Genomic DNA, 17,357 nt, shown 5'->3' with positions numbered 1-17,357 from the left:
GTCCACCGGTGGTCCACTGGTGGTCCACTGGTGGTCCACCGGTGGTGGTCCACCCCACCCCAAAGTGAGTTCCACATCCCTGACCTAGTGCCGCTCCCAGATGAGTATTAATAATTAGTCTTGCAAGATGCTGTTTGGATCATTTTCAACAATTACATAGCATATAAAACAACCGTGATGTATATACCGTGCGACCACTTTGACTTGAGATTTACAAACTGATGGAGTATATTATAGTACATTGTGGGTTCAGGTTGTATAGAGATGGCAGGTATGTGACATTAAAACACACTGATACAGTATATTATAGCACATTGTGGGTTCAGGTTGTATATTGAGATGACAGGTATGTGACAATGAATAGGCCAAATCAAACATATGGGAGAACGAAAATACATCGCATGGATGCAACTGGGACGTCTCCTCAGTGATGTATCCCAAGGTCATCAGGGTTTCGGGTCTCGCAAACATCATACCCCTCACTCGGGTGACCTAGCCGGGGTGATCAAGTCCCGACTTACGTCCCAGTAGCTACCCTCGATCAGACCCACTAGGGAAAGACCAGAGCCACACAATCCGTTGGAACTACTCCAGAACTACTCTGCCGGGACTGAGAGGTACAATTCTGGCATGAGGAGGGACTAGGCTCTGTGGGTTGCCACCTGTCCGGGCCCCTCCTACGTCTCACCAGGTCCACTCCTGCTCTCATCAGGAGTACAGCGAGGACCTGTGCGTTGCACCAGACTCCCAGTACCAGACACTTCATTCAGGAGTGGTGGATTCTTGAGCCGCAATGGTTCTGCAGACTCCACCGCTGGGCAACGGTAGCACTGCAGGCTCCACTTGCGGCTCGAATGGCCCTCCTAAAGGCCTCATCGAAGGTTTTTGGGCTTCCTCCTCACGGAGGATGCAGGCTGGGGCGCTAACCCATACTGCTCCCGGGGTGCCGTCTACATTCCGGCTGTCACCCGTCTCTCCGGTGGTCACCAGACTATACCTGATTGTCACATAGTCTATTACTATGAGACACTTCATTGGAGCACAAAGACAAAATCGCTACAGCCTCAGTAATGAACCAGTGAAATCAGGGTATTTTATGATGCCTCTCTTAGAGATTGCATTGACAGCTTATAACTCAGACTTATTACTTCAAGTCCTGATTGTTACAATTTACAATTTAGGCATTTAGCAGACGCTCTTAATCCAGAGCGATTTACATTTAGCAAGAACAAAAGCATGGGAATACATCACATATATAAAAAGCATTTATCAAGAAACATGCGTAAGCTAAGAACGTAGCTAGAACATATCTATATAATGACACTGTACATATTACAATTTACAATTTAGGCATTTAGCAGACGCTCTTAATCCAGAGCGACTTACATTAAGCAATAACAAAAAGCATGGCGTACATCACATGTATAAAAAGTAGTTATCATGAATCATGCGTAAACTAAGAACGTAACAGTGGAGTATCTATGTAAACTATACATACTATACTATATAATATATTATACATGTGTACTATAAAGTGCTATGACTACATGAAGTGCAATTCTAGAGCTGTCTACATAACAAGCTATAAGTCTGTTTAAAATACTATCTAAGTCTACATAATGTGCTATCTAAGGGGCTAGGCTAGGGCAAGTGCTACGGGCTAGGGCTGGGGCGGTATGGGATTTTTATTACCGCGGTTATTGTCGGCCCCCATACCGCCGGTATGGCGATAATTACCGCCCCCCCCCCCCCCCCCCCCCCCCCCCCCGCGCGCGAAAAAAAAATCCTCCGGTTTTATAGTGTTATTTAGTCCGGTGGAACACCGTGTATGGAGATGTTAGAGCAGGTCTGCAAAATCCGGTAAAACACCGTATACGGAGATGTATAGAGCAGCTGTGTGTCTTTAGTGCAGTTCCAGTGTCATTCCTCCTCATGCGCGGCCGCGGCGGCCTCCCCTCACAGCTCGCTCACACACACACACACACACACACACACACAGTGGCACCGTTACAGAGACAACAGACAAGACGACTCATATAGCTTTTCCACGTGTTTCTGTTGTTATCCAGTTTACCAAAATTAAATCCACAACAGCGCTATTGTGAAGACGCTTGCGCAGCGCGAGGCAATTTTAACCCCAGCTGCAAACGATCCGGACTTTGATTGTGTGATTATAATATATATAAATCCTTTTGGGCCAAATAAACCATTCTGGGCGTTGGGGGGGCGTTAGCTATCAGGAGGTGCAGGCAAACAGAGTTTTGGAACGGATATTATGGACTACAGTTTTATTAAGGAAAGATTGGCATGTCAATGCCGCAACACGTGTTCGGGTGTCAATCAAATCAACTGCGTCAGACATCTCCCGCAGCCCGCTGTTAAAAAAAGAAATAAAAAAGCGAACGGATTTAACATCATTTCAGATCAAGACAAGTTGTGTTGAGCGTCTTTTTCCTGCGATCCCATTGATGTCACAACATACAACATTTATAGGTGGGTCTGGTTTGGAGTAGCCTAATTTAAAACATTGTCCGACTTTGTTTTGAGAGAATATTAATACCTCGCGCTATTGTAACAGCCAGGTGCATCGTGCATTGCTCAGACCGTCAGAGAGAGAGAGAGAAAGATTAGGCTAAACGTGTAGCCTATGGATAAGGGCGCATCGTAGGTAACAGGTTTCAACTTTGTATTGATGTCTGTCAGCGAGAGACGAGAAGAGAAAGGGAGAGAGAGAGAGAGACATTAGGCTGTAGCCTATGGATAATGGCGCATCGTAACGGTTTCAACTTTGTATTGATGTCTGTCAGCGAGAGAAGAGAAAGGGGGAGAGGGAGGGAGAGAGAGAGAGAGAGAGAGAGAGCTGTACAGACAGGACGGACAGAACTGTTTTTATCTTTTGACTGACTATAAGAAAAAGTCCTTCTGCACACCTACAATGGACAGGTGCGTCGGATAACTGGAACTGAGAAGTAGAGAAAAAAAGAATCCCGCACACTGTCTCACTTGGAATCGCAATGGCAACCATTCTCACTCCAATGAAATGCCCGCTCAGCAGCGCATCGCATGAAACAAACACCACCATTCAAAAACGTCCCCTCATCATGGAACCTAAAATCTTAAACATATTAAACAAATTCCAAGTTAACTGATAGATTTAATATATGATGAATTGAAAGGTTCAACTTCCAGCCGCTCCACACCACGCAGCAACTGCGCGCCTCCCCAGTCCCCAAGCCATGAGTTAACATTATTGCTTGATTGATTGATTTAAGTTTGTATTAACAGTTTACAGTACATTTGCACAACTCAATACAAAAACTGTTAACTGTTACTCTGTGAGTGGACGACACCATAAAGCATTACACTTGTTTACAAGAGGGTCCACCTTGTTCAATTCATCATAACATTTTGTACACTATACACTTCTATAAAGCCAAAAACAGGAAATCATCATAAAGGAGGTAAAAAGGGGGAAAAACATATACAGTGAGGGGGAAAAGGGGTGGGTGGAGTCAAGGGATTTACATGTCTTAATGACAGTTGGTAGGGCGTTCCACATTTTTGTGGCATAGGAGTGAAATTAATTTAGGTGGACCCTCTTGTAAACAAGTGTAATGCTTTATTGGGTTGTCCACTCGCAGTTAACAGTCTTTGTATTGAGTTGTGCTTGAAATGTAGGCTACTGTAATTCTGCAAACTGTTAATAAATAGTTCAATCAATCAATCAATCAATACTTGTTTGTGCCGAATCTGGGTTGCACATGGTTTGTTGAACTCCCTCTGGTGTTGCTGGCATATGATTAGACTGACTGAGCCTCACTGTTTATTATGATACACTTTATTTCATATCAACCATATGCACTTAGGCCTAGAACCCAGGGTTAGGGTTAGAACTAGGGTTAGGGTTAGGGTTAGAACCTAGGGCGCCAGAACAGCACGGACAAAAAAAACTTTAAAAAAAAAAAAAAAAAAAAAAAAAAATGTATACCGGCGGTATGGCGATATTGCGGTTATTGCACCCAGCCCTACTACGGGCCATGGTGGAGTCTGAAGAGGTGGGTTTTCAGACTACGGCGGAAGATTGGGAGTGAGGCTGCAGTTCTGACTGCAATGGGAAGTGCATTCCATAGTTTTGGAGCCAGAAGGGAGAAGAGTTTGGGACGTGTGGAGCGTTGTCCCGGCGTTTCTAGTGAAGGTACCTCCAGCTTCCCTGCGTTGGCTGATCTGAGTGAGCGGGAGGGTTTGTAGGGTACGATCATACTTGTGAGATATGGGGGGGCCATGCCTTTGGTTGCTTATAAACTATACATATATACTATACTATGCTGTACATATATACTATGAAGTGCTATGACTACATACAATGCAATTATTGTGCTGTCTACATGACATGCTATAAGTCTGTATCAAATGCTATCTAAGTCTAAAAAGTGCTGTCTAAGGGGGTAGGGTAAGTGCTATGGGCCATGGTGGAGTCTGAAAAGGTGGGTTTTCAGACTACGGCGGAAGATTGGGAGTGATGCTGCAGTTCTGACTGCAACGGGGAGTGCATTCCACAGTTTTGGAGCCAGAAGGGAGAAGAGTTTGGGACGGTTGGAGCGTTGTCCCGGCGTTTTTAGTGAGGGCACTTCCAGCTTCCCTGCATTGGCTGATCTGAGTGCGCGGGAGGGTTTGTAGGGTTCAATCATACTTGCAAGATATGGGGGAGCCATACCTCTGGTTGCTTTGAATGCCAGCATCAGGGTTTTGTATTCTGTGCGGGCAGCGCCCGGGAGCCAGTGGAGGGAGCGGAGCAGGGGGGAGACATGTGAGAATTTTGGCTGGTTGAAGACCAAGCGAGCTGCGGCATTTTGGATCAGTTGGAGAGGCTTAAGTGCACATGCCGGTAGGCCAGTAAGGAGGGCGTTACAATAGTCGAGTTTTGACAAGAGAGACTGTTGTTATAACAATCAGGACTATTGAAATAATAAGTCTGAGTTATAAGCTGCAGTACAGCGTCGAAACGGACCAGAAGGGGGCGCTGCAGTACACCGTTGAAACGGACCAGAAGGGGGCGCTGCAGTACACCGTTGAAACGAACCAGAAGGGGGCGTTGTCTCATTTAGGGGCGTGACATTTAGTAGTCCCTGTGTTCCTATATATACGCAATGAATACAGACACATTTACAGTTTATTTTCCACTGGACCAATCAGGACAGCCGAAGTGCTGTCTGTCTGTCTGTCTGTCTGTCTGTCTGTCTGCGTGCGTGCCTCTCTAACCTTCTGTGTAGTCTCTCGACCAGGAACACTGTGTGTGTGTGTGTGTGTGTGTGTGTGTGTGTGTGTGTGTGTGTGTGTGTGTGTGTGTGTGTCTCTCTCTTTCTCTCTCACCTTCTGCGTATAGTCTCTCGGCCAGGAACACAGCATCCAGGTAGGCATAGTGGTTCAGAGCCTGCCACACCGCAGCCTGTATGTAACACACACACACACACACACACACACATTACTATACTAGTGAGGACAATAAAACAATAAGGGTTGCCCACCTGCCCCTGGCAGCTAAATAAAACACTGAGGGTTGCCCACCTGCCCCTGGCAGCTAAATAAAACACTAAGAGTCGCCCACCTGCCCCTGGCAGCTAAATAAAACACTAAGAGTCGCCCACCTGCCCCTGGCAGCTAAATAAAACACTAAGAGTCGCCCACCTGCCCCTGGCAGCTAAATAACGCACGCACGCGCACACGCACACGCACACACACACACACACACACACACACACACACACACACACACACACACACACACACACACACACACACACACACACACACACACACACACACACACACACACACACACACACACACACACACACACACACACACACACACACCAGTCACGTCGAGTTCACCACACATCATAAATGTGTTATTAAAAATCAAAGTATTAAATGTTGGTTCATGAGATTACAACAATTTAGTACAGTGGTTTTCAACCAGTGGTCCAGGGACCACCAGTGGTCCTTGGGTGGGTTCCAGCCCAGGTGGTCCCCAGCTAAATGATGGAGAGGTGGTGTTTCATTTTACTCTCTCAAGAGTTCAATTATTGTTAAACATCCGCATCAGTTAATTTACAAGAAGCACAATTATAGAATTGTTATTTTGATCATCGTTTGCCTGTTATCTCTCCTAATGGTACCAACATCATGGTATCTCTCCCAGTGATGTAAATAGGGTGCGTTTTGCGTCCCAAAACGCACTTTATAGTTATGGGACGCAATAAACCACCAGCCTCTGCATCCTGTGGACGCAACTTTATCCTGGCTGCACTGAAGACTATGGCACTCTCTCGGTCACACACTGTTCTACGTGGAAGTCTAGCACTCTTTCGGTCACACACAGGCTGCAACATCGGGTCTCATCACAACCCAATGCGCGACCCGTGAAGTCGGGCGGAAATAATAAAAGAGAGAAAAGAAAAAGACGGAGTGACAAATCGTTAGCAACAAGCTATGCTAACAGACTGGTGGTGGTGTTGGCTATTAGCTTGTTGCTGCTGCCTGCTGCTGATTCAACGCACTGATTGAACTTCACTTCATGTCCGCCTGTAACGTGAACGAATCCTGACACCAGCGCTGCAAAAACAGACAGATCTACAAGCTCTCAACGCGCTGCAGAGATGGGCGCATCTGCGGGTTCTCAACGCGTTTGTTTTTGCAGCGCTGGTGTCAGGGTTCGTTCACGTTGATCTACAAGCTCTCAACACGTTGTAAACGGCGCTGCAGAGACAGGCGCACGCGATGCGTTGAGAGCTTGTGAATCTGTCTTTTTTGCAGCTGCCATTCTTCCCTGTAGACAGGGACTCAAGTGACTTCTAAGTTCCACTTTTCCAAATAAATTATTTTACATCCACAATGGCAAACCTATTTGCATTTTGGCTAAGTACAATAATTGCAACTGCAACTTTTGGTTGGTATATTAAGCTATGTTAAATCCACTGTTGCCCACTATTAGTATTTCTTACTGAGTTGTGCTTGCTAATACTACTAGCCTACATAAAAAGATATACTGTATAGGCCTATTTGATATTTTTATATATATATTTTTTTATAAAAAATGTTTTATTATTATTAGTGGTGCAACCACTCCCTTACGGAGCTATGTGTGTGTCTGGGTATGAGCACAAAAATAGCATGGTTGTTTTTCTCCATCTGTGCGCAACCTAACGTATTAACTGTATATTAACTGTATGATGCTTTCGGGGGGTGCCAATACATTACAGTGACAGTACAGTACAGTACAGGGTACAGTAGAGGGACCGCCACACGGTAACTGTCATTTCTCAACCGTTTCGGACACGGCACGGCACGCCGGAACCGGCCCGGCCCCCTGGGCGCATTCCCCCCCCCCCCCCCCCCCCCCGCGAACCCCCTCACGGAGTTGCACCACTCACTTCACACAGGTGTGATTTTTTTTGGGACTCATAAGAATTTTTTGGGACTCATTTGAATGACCACCTGTGCATCCCGGGACCCATTACATTGAAAACCTATTTACATCACTGCTCTCCTAATGGTACCAACACCATGTTATCTCTCCTAATGGTACCAACACCATGTTATCTCTCCTAATGGTACCAACACCATGTTATCTCTCCTAATGGTACCAACATCATGTTATCTCTCCTAATGGTACCAACATCATGTTATCTCTCCTACCAACACCATGTTATCTCTCCTAATGGTACCAACACCATGTTATCTCTCCTAATGGTACCAACATCATGTTATCTCTCCTACCAACATCATGTTATCTCTCCTAATGGTACCAACACCATGTTATCTCTCCTAATGGTACCAACATCATGTTATCTCTCCTAATGGTACCAACATCATGTTATCTCTCCTACCAACACCATGTTATCTCTCCTAATGGTACCAACACCATGTTATCTCTCCTAATGGTACCAACATCATGTTATCTCTCCTAATGGTACCAACATCATGTTATCTCCCCTAATGGTACCAACATCATGACATGTTATCTCTCCTAATGGTACCAACATCATGTTATCTCTCCTAATGGTACCAACATCATGTTATCTCTCCTAATGGTACCAACATCATGTTATCTCTCCTAATGGTACCAACATCATGTTATCTCTCCTAATGGTACCAACACCATGTTATCTCTCCTAATGGTACCAACATCATGTTATCTCTCCTAATGGTACCAACATCATGTTATCTCTCCTAATGGTACCAACATCATGTCATCTCTCCTAATGGTACCAACATCATGTTATCTCTCCTAATGGTACCAACATCATGTTATCTCTCCTAATGGTACCAACATCATGTTATCTCTCCTAATGGTACCAACACCATGTTATCTCTCCTAATGGTACCAACATCATGTTATCTCTCCTAATGGTACCAACACCATGTTATCTCTCCTAATGGTACCAACATCATGTTATCTCTCCTAATGGTACCAACATCATGTTATCTCTCCTACCAACACCATGTTATCTCTCCTAATGGTACCAACACCATGTTATCTCTCCTAATGGTACCAACATCATGTTATCTCTCCTAATGGTACCAACATCATGTTATCTCTCCTAATGGTACCAACATCATGTTATCTCTCCTAATGGTACCAACACCATGTTATCTCTCCTAATGGTACCAACACCATGTTATCTCTCCTAATGGTACCAACATCATGTTATCTCTCCTAATGGTACCAACATCATGTTATCTCTCCTACCAACACCATGTTATCTCTCCTAATGGTACCAACACCATGTTATCTCTCCTAATGGTACCAACATCATGTTATCTCTCCTAATGGTACCAACATCATGTTATCTCTCCTAATGGTACCAACATCATGTTATCTCTCCTAATGGTACCAACATCATGGTATCTCTCCTAATGGTACCAACACCATGATATCTCTCCTAATGGTACCAACATCATGTTATCTCTCCTAATGGTACCAACATCATGTTATCTCTCCTAATGGTACCAACATCATGTTATCTCTCCTAATGGTACCAACATCATGGTATCTCTCCTAATGGTACCAACATCATGGTATCTCTCCTAATGGTACCAACACCATGATATCTCTCCTAATGGTACCAACATCATGTTATCTCTCCTAATGGTACCAACACCATGTTATCTCTCCTAATGGTACCAACACCATGTTATCTCTCCTAATGGTACCAACATCATGTTATCTCTCCTAATGGTACCAACATCATGTTATCTCTCCTAATGGTACCAACATCATGTTATCTCTCCTAATGGTACCAACACCATGTTATCTCTCCTAATGGTACCAAGTTACCAACATCATGTTATCTCTCCTAATGGTACCAACATCATGTTATCTCCTAATGGTACCAACATCATGTTATCTCTCCTAATGGTACCGACATCATGTTATCTCTCCTAATGGTACCAACATCAATACAGCATGGAAATGTGGACAAAATATTATCCAACGACAACAACATTTTCTTTAGTTTTGGGTCTGAGAGGCTAAATGTCATCAAATGGTGGACCGTGGCTCAAATGGGTCTGAGAGGCTAAATGTCATCAAATGGTGGTCCGTGGCTCAAATGGGTCTGAGAGGCTAAATGTCATCAAATGGTGGTCCATGGCTCAAAAGCTAAATAAGAAATGGACATGAAAAGGTTTGAAAACCACTGTTTTAGCAGTTAGTTATAAGATGACGATGTACAGTCTACTGGCTAGCAGTAGTATTATTAGTAGTAGCAGTATTTAGTATAATTAGTAATAGCAGAACTAATAATAATATGTGTACTGCAGTCTACTGACTAGCAGTAGTAGTAGTAGTAGTAGTAGTAGTAGTAGTAGTAGTAGTAGTAGTAGTAACAGACAACAGTATGTAATTAGTATTAGCAGCAGTAATAATACTATGTGTACTGCAGTCTAATCTACTGGCTAGGAGTAGTATTAGTAGTAGTAGCAGCAGTATTTAGTATTAGTAATAGCAGGAGTAATAATACTATGTGTACTGCAGTCTACTGACTAGAAGTAGTAGTAGTAGTAGTAGTAACAGTATTGAATTAGTAATAGCAGCAGTAATAATACTATGTGTACTGCAGTCTACTGGCTAGTAGTAGTAGTAGTAGTAGTAGTAGTAGTAGTAGTAACAGTATGTAATTAGTAATAGCAGCAGTAATAATACTATGTGTAGTACTGCAGTCTACTGGCTAGCAGTAGTAGCAGTAGTAGTAGTAGTAGTAACAGTATGTAATTAGTAATAGCAGCAGTAATAATACTATGTGTAGTACTGCAGTCTACTGACTAGCAGTAGTAGTAGTAGTAGTAGTAACAGTATTTAATTAGTAATAGCAGCAGTAATAATACTATGTGTACTGCAGTCTACTGACTAGCAGTAGTAGTAGTAGTAGTAGTAGTATGTAATTAGTAATAGCAGCAGTAATAATACTATGTGTACTGCAGTCTACTGGCTAGCAGTAGTAGTAGTAGTAGTAGTAACAGTATGTAATTAGTAATAGCAGCAGTAATAATACTATGTGTACTGCAGTCTACTGACTAGCAGTAGTAGTAGTAGTAGTAACAGTATGTAATTAGTAATAGCAGCAGTAATAATACTATGTGTACTGCAGTCTACTGGCTAGCAGTAGTAGTAGTAGTAGTAACAGTATGTAATTAGTAATAGCAGCAGTAATAATACTATGTGTACTGCAGTCTACTGACTAGCAGTAGTAGTAGTAGTAGTAGTAACAGTATGTAATTAGTAATAGCAGCAGTATTAATACTATGTGTACTGCAGTCTACTGGCTAGCAGTAGTAGTAGTAGTAGTAACAGTATGTAATTAGTAATAGCAGCAGTAATAATACTATGTGTACTGCAGTCTACTGGCTAGCAGTAGTAGTAGTAGTAGTAGTAACAGTATGTAATTAGTAATAGCAGCAGTAATAATACTATGTGTACTGCAGTCTACTGACTAGCAGTAGTAGTAGTAGTAGTAGTAACAGTATGTAATTAGTAATAGCAGCAGTATTAATACTATGTGTACTGCAGTCTACTGGCTAGCAGTAGTAGTAGTAGTAGTAGTAACAGTATGTAATTAGTAATAGCAGCAGTAATAATACTATGTGTACTGCAGTCTACTGGCTAGCAGTAGTAGTAGTAGTAGTAGTAACAGTATGTAATTAGTAATAGCAGCAGTAATAATACTATGTGTACTGCAGTCTACTCTACTGGCTTGCAGGGAGACGTTAGCTTAGCTGCTAGCTTCGACATGAAGTTGTTACACTGTTCAATGAACGCGCGCACACACACATGCACACACACACACACACACACACACACACACACAGAGACAGCAACGTGCACGACCACACACACACTGACAGCAACGTGCACTACCTCACGTACACAACCCAGAGACAAAACAACAATAAATAAACAACACAGACAGCTAGCTGATGCTAATGCTAACCCGTTAGCTAAGCCTCGGCGGGCCTCAGACAGCGGTCTGTAGTAACAAGTCACAGCCGGGCTAGGAGCCTCCTATCCCCGCAGGCCTCAGCCTCAGACAGCGGTGTGTAGTAACACTCCCAGCCGGGCTAGGAGCCTCCTATCCCCGCAGGCCTCAGCCTCAGACAGCGAGCGCTCTGTAGTAACACTCCCAGCCGGGCTAGGAGCCTCCTATTCCCGCAGGCCTCAGCCTCAGACAGCGGTCTGTAGCTGTAGTAACAGCCGGGTTAGGAGTCTCCTATACCCGCAGGCCTCAGTCTCAGACAGCGGTCTGTAGCTGTAGTAACAGCCGGGCTAGGAGCCTCCTATCCCCGCAGGCCTCAGCCTCAGACAGCGGTCTGTAGCTGTAGTAACAGCCGGGTTAGGAGCCTCCTATCCCCGCAGGCCTCCAGCCTCAGACAGCGGTCTGTAGTAAGAAGTCTCCCCGCACAACGAGCTCACCTGAACGGGTTCCTGCAGCACCGTCATCCCTCTGTCGGCTCTGTTGTTGCTGGAACTTATTCAATGTTTTATTCCGCTTCTCTGTTCTTCTCTCCTCTCTGGACCATGAAACACTTTATATAGAATCTAGATGTTCTCCTCTGGACCAAACCGATGCAACCATACAGTTATAATATAATATAATACTATAATATAATATATAACGTTTTCTCCTCTCTAGCAAAGCTGCGCTCTGCTCTGAGAGCCGAACGTTTGAACCAGGGTTGCCAGGTTGCGTTACACCGAGAGAGAAATAAGCAACCAGTTCTATGAAAACAAGCTCAAAAGAAGCGACTGCGACTGATTTGAAAGTAGCAGATCTACAAGCCCACAGCGGGTCGCATCGCGACGCGTTGTGAGCTTGTAGATCTGCTATTAAAATTAAAAACAGAATATCGGAGGGAAAAAAGGGACATAAAATAAATATGAAATGTTTTAAACAAGATTCATATTTGGGGTCCCGGGGGCGGGGCACAACATATGTTTAGTTGTTGTAGGTTGAGGGTCCTTGGACAAATATAAATATACAAATAATCTGGGGGTCCTTCCTTGACATGGAAATGTGTGAAAATTACTGGTTTAAACAACAAGCCTAAATAAGTACCGGTAACTACACATTTAGAAAAAAGCCCAAATAGGAAACTAGTAACTACACATTAGAAAAAAGCCTAAATAGGAAACTACACATTAGAAATAAGCCTAAATCAGAAACTACACATTGTAAACAAGACCAAATAAACAACCAAGAAACAAGAACATATAAACAACTAGCCTACACTTTAGTTTAGAAACAAGCCCCCAAAACAGCAACCCGTAACCCAACTACATACAATTTACAAGCAACTTTACAGAAAAACAAGGCCATGGGGTCGCTTGTAATAAGCGGACATGGCAACACTGATTCACGACCGTTAAAAGCCGAGCCTCTACGAAGATAGCCGAAGAAAAGCGCTGGCGTCCGGCTGAACTCGGGAAACCTCGGCTGAACTCGGGTGTTGAGAGAGATCGGATGCGTTCGGAGTTCGGACATGCGCACCGGGAGCGCACCGATATATTTCCACCTGATTTTGACAAGCTCCCAACGTGGGACGGTGCGAGGAAACCTATACAATGTACATAGTGCTATGGTTATAATTATATGAAGCTGTGAGGATCCTTATAACCTTATATAACTGTGAAACTGCTGTTTTGTTGTCAAACATTTCCATATCATCCTGAACATATTTCTGCTGTAAATTTGAGACAGATTGACACACCAAGGATCTCTATAATATAGTAATAACTATTATTATTATTATTATTATTATTATTATTATTATTATTATTATTATTATTATTATTATTATTATTATTATTATTATTATTATAGGTGTTAAGACTGCTCAGATAGTCTGTGGTATATTTTACATTATTTGCTCTCATTTTAAGACCCATTTGCAAAAAAGTAAGCCAAATCTAGGCTTTGCTGCCATCCTGTGGTGTTAATGGAGAATTGCAGAATATGATTGATTGATTGATTGATTGAAGAATGTATTAACAGTTTGCAGAATTACAGTACATTTCAAGCACAAACTCAATACAAAGGCTGTTAACTGTGAGTGGACGACCCAATTAAGCATTACACTTGTTTCCAATAGGGTCCACCATGTTCAAATCATCAAAACATTTAGAGACGTACAAATAGACACTTCTATAGACAGAACAGGAATTCATCATAAAGGAGGTAAAAAGGGAAAAGAAACATATACAGTGAGGGAAAAAAAGGGGTGGGCGGTGAGCGCCGAGAATAACAATGATTCAGATTTTACGGGGGCCAGTTTCGAATTGTAGCCATCCGTAGGTGCCCTTTGAGAGCGGTTTTGAAGGAGTCAAGGGATTCGCATGTCTTAATGACTGTTGGTAGGGCGTTCCACATTTTGGTGGCATAGGAGCGAAAATAATTTAGTCCCTTGTTTGTGCCGAATCTGGGTTGTACATGGTTCGTTGCACTCCCTCTGGTGTTGTGGGTGTGGACTTCGTTAACATTAAGGAAGTATCTAGACAGGTACATGGGTATCTTGGTGGAGTATCGAATCTTGTGGACCAGACCCATTGCAAGATGCTGTACTCTGTCGCCGACCCTAAGCCATGCCAGTCTGTCAAAGTGGGCAGGGGTGAGGTGGGTTCGGGGGGTGAGGCCAAGTAGGAGACTGACCAGTTTGTTTTGGGAAGTCTGGAGCCTAGTTTTAAGGGCCTTTGAGGTGCTGTGGTACCAGGAGGTGCATGCATAGTCAAAGAAGCCTTGTACGAGGGCTACTGTTAAGGTCTTCAAGGTGTTTTTGTCGACCAGTGAGGAGATCCTGTAAAGGAATCTTGTTCTTTGGTTGACTTTTTTGATTACGTTGGTGGCCATTTTATCACCGGAAAGATTAGCCTCCAGGATGGAACCTAGGTAGGTAATTTCATCTTTACGTGTGATAACATTGTCACCCACTCTAACCAAGAAGCCATTTGCCTTGCTGAGATTACAATTAGATCCAAAGAGAATGGATTCAGTTTTTCCCAGGGGTAAAGATAGTTTGTTATCAGCGAGCCAGGTGCAGATTCTACCGAGTTCAGAGCTGAGGGCATTTTCAACCTGCAGTTTGTCCCTGTCCGAGACCAGCAGTGCCGAGTCATCTGCGAACAGGAACAAGTTGCAGTCACAAGCTGAAGTCATGTCGTTTACATATATTAGGAACAGTAGAGGCCCTAGTATGTTTCCTTGTGGAACGCCACAGCTCACTGGGAGGGGGGGGGACAGTGTTCCGTTCACTTCCACCATCTGTTCTCTCCCCTCCAGGTAGGATTGCATCCAGCTCACTGATGTGCTATCGAAACCAATTGCTTTTAGCTTGTTAACCAGTATGGAGTGGTTCACGGTGTCAAAAGCCTTTTGGAGGTCCAGCATGACCATGCCGCAGTATTTGCCAGCATCCACCTCTTGTTTGATGTGGTCGCTCAAAAAGAGAAGGCATGTGTCAGTGGAGTGGGATGTTCTGACGCCAGATTGGAACTCGTACAATAATTTGTTAGTGGCAAGATACTTTTCAACCTGTTCATAGACTATTTTTTCCATCACTTTCGAGATGGAGCTTAGAATAGAAATAGGGCGGTAGTTGCCGGGGTCTAATTTACTCCCTTTCTTGTGCACGGGGGTTACTTTGGCCAGTTTGAAATCTAGGGGGACCTGTCCCTGTTTGATGGAGAGGTTTACTATGTGGGTGATGATTGGAGCTATAGAGATGGCTGAGTCTCTGAGAAATTTGGAGGGAATATTGTCATGGCCAGTGGCCTTGTGGGGTTGGAGGGCACTCAGTTTCTTAAGTACCTCATCAGTTGTTATCATAACTAGTTTAAAATCGTCTTTATAAAGTACAAACACCTAGGTTTCTGTAGAAGGTTTTAATGTGCTCTACACCAAAGAGCCCAGAGTGGGAGGGCAGATTGTTAACCAGCGTTGTTGCTATGTTTGTAAAGAAGATGTTCCAGGTCTCCTGGAAAGGTCTGTTATCATCCCCCCGAACCCTCCAAACTGGGGTCCCACAGGGATCTGTACTTGGTCCCCTCCTTTTCTCACTGTACACTAAATCCCTTGGCACTATCATCTCTGCTCACAATATATCCTATCACTGTTATGCCGATGACACACAACTGTTTCTATCCTTCCCCCCCTCTGCCACCCAGGTGGAAGAGCGCATCACTGCTTGCCTGGCTGACATCTCACAGTGGATGTCCTCCAACCACCTCAAGCTGAACCCAGACAAGACTGAGCTTCTCTTCTTCCCTATGTCCTGCCCTATGCGGGAGCTAACTATTTCCGTAGACAACGCCCTGGTAACGTCTGTCCCAACAGCCAGGAACCTTGGTGTTGTCCTGGACAGTCAGCTCTCGTTCAAAACTAACATCACAGCTGTCACTCGATCCTGTAGGTTCACACTCTATAACATACGACGAATTAGACCGTTCCTCACCCAGGAATCATCCCAGCTCCTAATCCAGACAACAGTCCTGTCAAAACTTGACTATTGTAACTCTCTCCTTACTGGCCTACCGGCATGTGCAATGAAGCCTCTCCAACTGATCCAAAATGCCGCAGCTCGCTTGGTCTTCAACCAGCCAAACTTCTCACATGTCTCCCCCGTGCTCCGCTCCCTGCACTGGCTCCCGGTCGCTGCCCGCACAGAATACAAAACTCTGATGTTGGCATTTAAAGCAACCAAAGGTATGGCTCCCCCATATCTTGCCAGCATGATTGAACCCTACAAACCCTCCCGCGCACTCAACTTGTTCCAGCCAACGCAGAGAAGCTGGAAGTACCCTCACTAAAAACGCCGGGACAACGCTCCACACGTCCCAAACTCTTCTCCCTTCTGGCCCCAAAACTGTGGAATGCACTTCCCGTTGCAATCAGAACTGCAGCATCACTCTTCCGCCGTAGTCTGAAAACCCACCTTTTCAGACTCCATCATGGCCCATAGCACTTACCCTACCCCCCTTAGACAGCACTTCTTAGACTTATATAGCATTTGAAACAGACTTATAGCATGTCATGTAGACAGCACAATAAGTGCATTGTATGTAGTCATAGCACTTCATAGTATATATGTACAGCATTCGTGGCAGCGGTGGCCGAACGGATAGCGGCGCGGTCTAGATACCGGAAGGTTCCCAGTTCGAATCAGCCGTCCGACACGTTAAAATTACCACCGCTGAAATGCCCTTGAACAAGGCATCAACCACTACGATGAAATGTGTTCTATGAGCAGGGCCTGGCTGGAAACAAGTTCTTGAGCTTAGCCCAGATACCCTGGGTAAATATAGATTTCATTTCATTTCATTTCATTTCATAGTATAGCATATGTATAGTTTATATGTATAGTGTCATTATATAGATATGTTCTAGTTATAGTTTATATGTATAGTGTCATTATATAGATATGTTCTAGTCACGTTCTTAGCTTACGCATGTTTCGCGATAAATGCATTTTACATATGTGATGTATTCCCATGCTTTTTGTTCTTGCTTAATGTAAGTCGCTCTGGATTAAGAGTGTCTGCTAAATGCCTAAATTGTAAATTGTAAGTAGTTGGCCACATCACATCTTTCCCCTCAACTATTTAAATAGTAGCACTCGCAGCCACACACGCACGCACGCACGCACACACACACACGCTCACAACACACTCACAACACAGTGAACACACCCCTCGGTCCCGCCCCCACTTGAATATTCATGTCACTCCATTCACCCATCCTGGCAGCCAATCACATCGCGTCATTCTCCGCACGTGACCTGCCCCGCGTCACTTCGACCATGTTGTTGAAT

At 44.0% G+C, this 17,357-nt stretch overlaps 1 protein-coding gene across 3 annotated transcripts in view; it reads right to left on the bottom strand.

The window, feature by feature from the left end:
- Positions 1 to 12,232, bottom strand: part of LOC306918278 (cell division cycle protein 27 homolog) — an 80,168-nt gene extending 67,936 nt beyond the window's left edge. For all 3 annotated transcript variants that reach the window (XM_079531154.1, XM_079531153.1, XM_079531155.1), the window contains exons 1-2: positions 11,971 to 12,232; positions 5,371 to 5,446 (exon numbers count right to left, since the gene is read on the bottom strand). In XM_079531154.1, coding sequence (XP_079387280.1) covers positions 5,371 to 5,446; positions 11,971 to 11,997 — 103 coding nt within the window. In that variant the 5' untranslated portion in view covers positions 11,998 to 12,232. The remainder of the gene's footprint in view (positions 1 to 5,370; positions 5,447 to 11,970) is intronic.
- Between the last annotated feature and the right edge of the window lie 5,125 nt (positions 12,233 to 17,357).

This window comes from Electrona antarctica, assembly GCF_951216825.1.
Source record: "Electrona antarctica genome assembly, contig: scaffold_141, whole genome shotgun sequence".
NCBI classification, from domain to species: Eukaryota; Metazoa; Chordata; class Actinopteri; order Myctophiformes; family Myctophidae; genus Electrona; species Electrona antarctica.
The sequence above is the reverse complement of the archived record's forward strand: the minus strand, read 5'-3'. Positions and strand labels throughout refer to the sequence as shown.